This window comes from Helianthus annuus, chromosome 11, assembly GCF_002127325.2.
Source record: "Helianthus annuus cultivar XRQ/B chromosome 11, HanXRQr2.0-SUNRISE, whole genome shotgun sequence".
In the NCBI taxonomy this organism is placed as follows: Eukaryota; Viridiplantae; Streptophyta; class Magnoliopsida; order Asterales; family Asteraceae; genus Helianthus; species Helianthus annuus.
In genome coordinates this window covers 140,920,951-140,926,017 of record NC_035443.2, presented here as the reverse complement: position 1 = coordinate 140,926,017, position 5,067 = coordinate 140,920,951, and the positions used below count along the sequence as shown (strand labels likewise).

Genomic DNA, 5,067 nt, shown 5'->3' with positions numbered 1-5,067 from the left:
AACTTGTATACTCGCCTTTGCTTTTGCATTGAATTGTATTTTTAAACATGTTACAGGTTGATGATGATGAAATGAAAACGGATAGCAAAGATGCCTAAATACTCACTTAGACGTTTAGGTTTAAAGTGTTGTATCAATTTTGTTTATGTTATGTTGAACAATGTTGTTATTTGCTTTTCTTGTAATGTTTTGACATTTATTTTGGAAATGAAATTTGGATTATTAAATTATTGTCACAAATAGCGTTATGATGTCTCGAGCAATCTTCACACTTCGTCTCATCCCGATGTTTCCGCCATTGGTTGGGGTGTGACAGTTATGCCCTCTTTACTTGAAGGAAACCGCTACAGGTTAGTAACGGAGACAAGTTATCCACTGTATGGCAGTAAAATCGGGTCCAAATGATAAAATAAATAATATATAAAAGTAAAAAGGATGGGTCCAACACTGGTCCAACACTTTGATTTTGGTCTCCATGATTCGATTAATCAAGATGTTTTAGTTGTACCTGTGAATTACATATATTAACTATCCATATTAATATCTCAGGATTTGTTGCTGAACATGAGGGATTATCCAAAGAAGTGATAGAAAAGGCAATTTATGCAACTGAAACAACTTTTGTGAATTTAGTGAAGAGAATCCAGGCTTTATAGACCCCAATTTGTATCATTAGGTTCATGCTCATATCAGTCTCCCTACTTTTTCAGGTAAACATGTTCTTGAATGTACAAAATCACAAATATCACAATTATGTTATTTATATATTTTTATTCTTCTAATTTCTCAAGGTTAAGGATTTTATCAATATGTCAATACACATCGAAATTTAGAAACTGAGAGCTATGTAGTTACTATTCCTTTGTATCAGTTATCGGTCCTCTACCGAGATAGCGGTAAAATAACTCAGTTTATTGTTATTTGTTTTCTTAGGGACTCATTTAAGTATTTCCTACATTTCAATTTTAATCTTTAACCCATCATATTGTTTTTTCACTATTTATATTAGTAAAAAACTAAGAATGAATTTTTGATGTCTTTATGTGTTACAGTGATACAGACCTGATACAAACCTGGATCAACATTTCATTTGGTACCCTTCACATGACTGGAAAAATGGAGAAACTATATAGTTTATTAGAGGTAAATTTATTCAATTATTCAACATGTTGAAGGTAAAATCTACATATTTTTTTTTACTTTGGCAGTGAAACTTGCTTATATTGTTGCTGTTGATACCCTTATAAGATCATACAAATAGCACTATTAGAATTTTGAAAGTGTCAGGTTTGATTTTGACAGTCTTGATTTTAAGTTGAGACTGATGTGTATTTGTGTAGTTATATATCAAAGGTTCATGATTTCTAACAAAACCATACATGGAGCACATCAAAGGGGAAAAAATTATAAAGTTTTTTTTTTATTTAAATATCAAATATTTACTAAGAAGTGCTTTCATTATGAAACTCAAACCTGCTGTTATTTACTTTCAAGTTTAATATGAATACATGGATGCAAAGATTGATTTGTGTCAAACTAACCTTGAATCACTTCAACTGTTACCGGTTCACCCAATAGGCAGAAAATTTGTCATATTTTATAAAACGAATTTATTTTATTTTTTAATTGTTTTTGAGGGGGATGGGTCTTAAAGATAAGATTATTGGGTGAACCGGTAATAGTTAAACGAAACTGAGGTATTATTTACCATAGCAAGAATAGTTTTATCCAAAATTCGTCATATTATAGTTACTTCAATTTATTATTTTTGTTTTCTGCAGGTTATGGAGCTCCGAAACTGAGGTGTTATTTACCATAGCAAGAACAGTTTTTTACCTGCAACTTATTATGACTATCCGAACAATATTTTTTTTTATAAACTCAAATTCGATTTTGATTAGTTTGTAAACTGTTTACAATAGCTATAGTTGCATAAATTTAATTTATTGTACTTTTGTAAAAGGAATCTTATGTATTGACTTTCAGAAGTCAAAGTTTGTTTCTAATTATCGAACATGTATTTGAGTGTAGATTGTGAAATATGTTTTTTAATTTAACTATGCAGGCAACTTGCAGACAGAGTTGCAGCTGCTGGATATGATGTAGTTGTTCCGGATTTCTTCTATGGCGACCCGTTGACTCCTGGAGCCAACATAGAAGATTGGCTAAAAAAACCATGCAAAATAATTTAGTCCTGCTTTGATTTTTTTTTTGTTATAACCAAATACCATTTGTACTTTTTTTATTTGTAGGAGCAAGCGGTTGATTTTGCTAAACAAGTTATTCAGGCTCTGAAAGAGAAGGGTGTAACTAAAATTGGGGCTGCAGGTTTTTGTTGGGGCGGTAAGACCAGCTTCCGAACAGTTTTGTTAATAATTTAATGTTGAATAATAATTGGCTGACTTGATTCAATTTGTTGTTTTTTATAGCTAAGGTGGTTGTGGAGCTAGCAAAGGATGGTGAAATACAATTTGCTGCACTCCTGCATCCTTCGTTTGTCACTTTAGATGATATCAAGGGTATGTTTTGTTCTACGGCATTTGTCATAATCCCTCGGTTCTTAAAAGGGTCCTATTTGACTTTTTGAAGAATAAAATTTAGTATTTATCAACAAAAAGGTTGATGTCATTTGCACCATTTCTATAATCAGTATGTGTAATTTTTACTGAAGAAGTTAGATGAAAAGTGTGGGCGTTCTTGAAGTTTTGGAACTATTTTGTTTAAATGATTTGGGTTAGATATTTCTGAGAATTTTAAATTATTTTCTGAATGTTATTTTGATTTTAGGGGTTAAGGTCCCTATAGGGATACTAGGTGCCGAGATCAACAAACGATCTCCACCAGAACTCGTCAAAGAATTTGAGGCTGCCCTCTTATGTCATATTTTGTTTTTTAATCGATAACTAATGCATTCGTATGATTAAAATAATAATATAAATCTTTGATTACGTGATTAGGAGGCTGTATGAATAAATTAAAAAGTCACATTCGGGGACTTTGACCCGTTCCCTTTTTTTAGCTAATTTTTTTTACTCGACTCAATTTGAGATTAAAGTTTACTCAAAGAAGATGATGAATTGTAAGATAAAGAAAGGATTCTTTTAGTGATAAACATGAAAAGCATTACTAAAAAAATAAACACTTATGACTAAACGGTGTTTCACAGTCTTACAATATGTGATGCTCTTTAGTCATAAGTGTGTATTTTTTTAGTAATGCTTTTATTATTATTTTATCTATGACTTTTATTTTAGTCCGAATGTCCGATTCTCTACCGCTCTTGGGGGGGAGGTATTGGATATTAGAATTATTGTAATGAATTATTATAATGTGTTACTGAGTAATAATCAATATACGGTGCTTCACAATCTTACAATATGTGATGCTCTTTAGTGATAAAATGTTTATTTTTTTAGTAATGCTTTTCATGTTCATCACTAATGTTAGGGGAGGATTTTCCAATGATCAGTGATCCTCAATTACTGTTGGGTTTAGTGATCCTCACTTCTGTTTCTATTAGTGATCTTCAGAAGTATTGCAGGATCAGGATCATGGATCATCGTAAGGATCCTTATACTAACGATTGTCTGCTTTGAATATGATGTTGTTTTGCAGGAGTACGAGCTTGGACTTGGTCTTGGCGATATTCCTGGAGCATATTCCATATTTATTCCGCACGTGCATGGCTGAAATGGACGTTATGGAGGTCGTGGTGGACTTGCACAAAATGCGGAATGTTTGTTAGCTTAGATATTTTCCATTTTTAAAAGGGATAGCGAGCTAAATAGAAACACGGGGCTATTTTAAGCTTAACACACACACTCGTAACTGCTCTCACCAGCTCTTGACAATTCACTTGGCGATTACACACTTTTGTGCACATTACACTATAGTGATCCTTGTAATTAGCTCGCTATCATCCGAAGTTGTAATACATTTCTTGTTTAATCTGAGTTGGTGATCGGTAGTTTCCATCACCCGAGGTTTTTTATGCCGGAGATCATAAATTGATCAAGGGCTTTTTCCTCGTATAAATCTCGGTGTCACTTGTTTATTACATTTCAGAGTGATCCTTAATATTGTTCATTGATTCAAGCATCATACCTCACATATAAAGATTTGGTTGCATTATCTTTGCTTGATTTTTTACCAAAACAGTTTGGCGCCCACCGTGGGGCAATTGGTGCTTCATTCCTAAGGAATTCTTGTTTCTGTGATCATTTCGGTTCGTTACAACCAAGAAGATGGCTTCTTCAGCGAAGAACACTTCAAGTGCAATGTCTGCGGTCAATTCATCCCAAGGCGTTCCACCTTTGCCTCCACCACCTTCTGGATCCTAGAAGAATGCTGAAAAGAAACCGACTCCTATTTTCTCAAAACCTCCAACTTCTTCTGCATCTTATACTCCTACTACTAGTGACCTTTTTACTCTAATTTTGCAGATGAGGGATCACATACAGCAGCAGGATAAGACTAACGAAAGGATTCTCAGAGAAATTGGAGATATCAAGAAACAGAAGAGATCGGCAGAGGATCATTCTCCATTGATGCCTAGATCTCTGAATTTCGACACTCCGGTCATAACCTCCCAGCATTCTGCAGCCCCAGATGTCCAATACTTGGGTGGAACAAGAGGAATGCACTACGGATCCTCAGCAACGTCTCAGGCCTTAGGATCCTATTTTCAACCAGCAGGATCCTTCTCTCAGCATCAAGGATACTTCACCAGCTCAGGAGGATACATGGGGACGCAGCAGGTTCAAGGATCCTCTCAGGTTCAAGGATCCTCTCAAGTTCAAGCATCCTCTCAGGTTCAAGGATCCTCCTTTCAGCCTCAAGGATCCTCTTAGGTTTTCGGGTCCATGGATTATCCTCCAAGACCCCCATTCACAGTGCATCAAGGATCCTCTCAGGGTCAAGGATCCTTAAGAAGTTTGCAACCTGGAAGTTCTGATGTCCATCAAGGAGACTTCATTCCAATGCAAACCATTGCTTCTTCTGGTCCTTCAATCATACCAGAGCCTCGACAATATGGATTCACATCCGGGATTCCAAGCTCGAATCCAC

At 34.9% G+C, this 5,067-nt stretch overlaps 1 protein-coding gene across 1 annotated transcript; it reads left to right on the top strand.

The window, feature by feature from the left end:
• Positions 1-318: 318 nt before the first annotated feature.
• Positions 319-2,903, top strand: LOC110888504 (endo-1,3;1,4-beta-D-glucanase). The gene is made up of 8 exons (XM_022136029.2): positions 319-350; positions 1,053-1,143; positions 1,341-1,353; positions 1,782-1,803; positions 2,066-2,102; positions 2,253-2,343; positions 2,430-2,519; positions 2,788-2,903. The coding sequence occupies exons 1-8, from the start codon at positions 319-321 to the stop codon at positions 2,901-2,903; spliced, it is 492 nt and encodes a 163-aa protein (XP_021991721.2).
• The last annotated feature ends 2,164 nt before the right edge of the window (positions 2,904-5,067 follow it).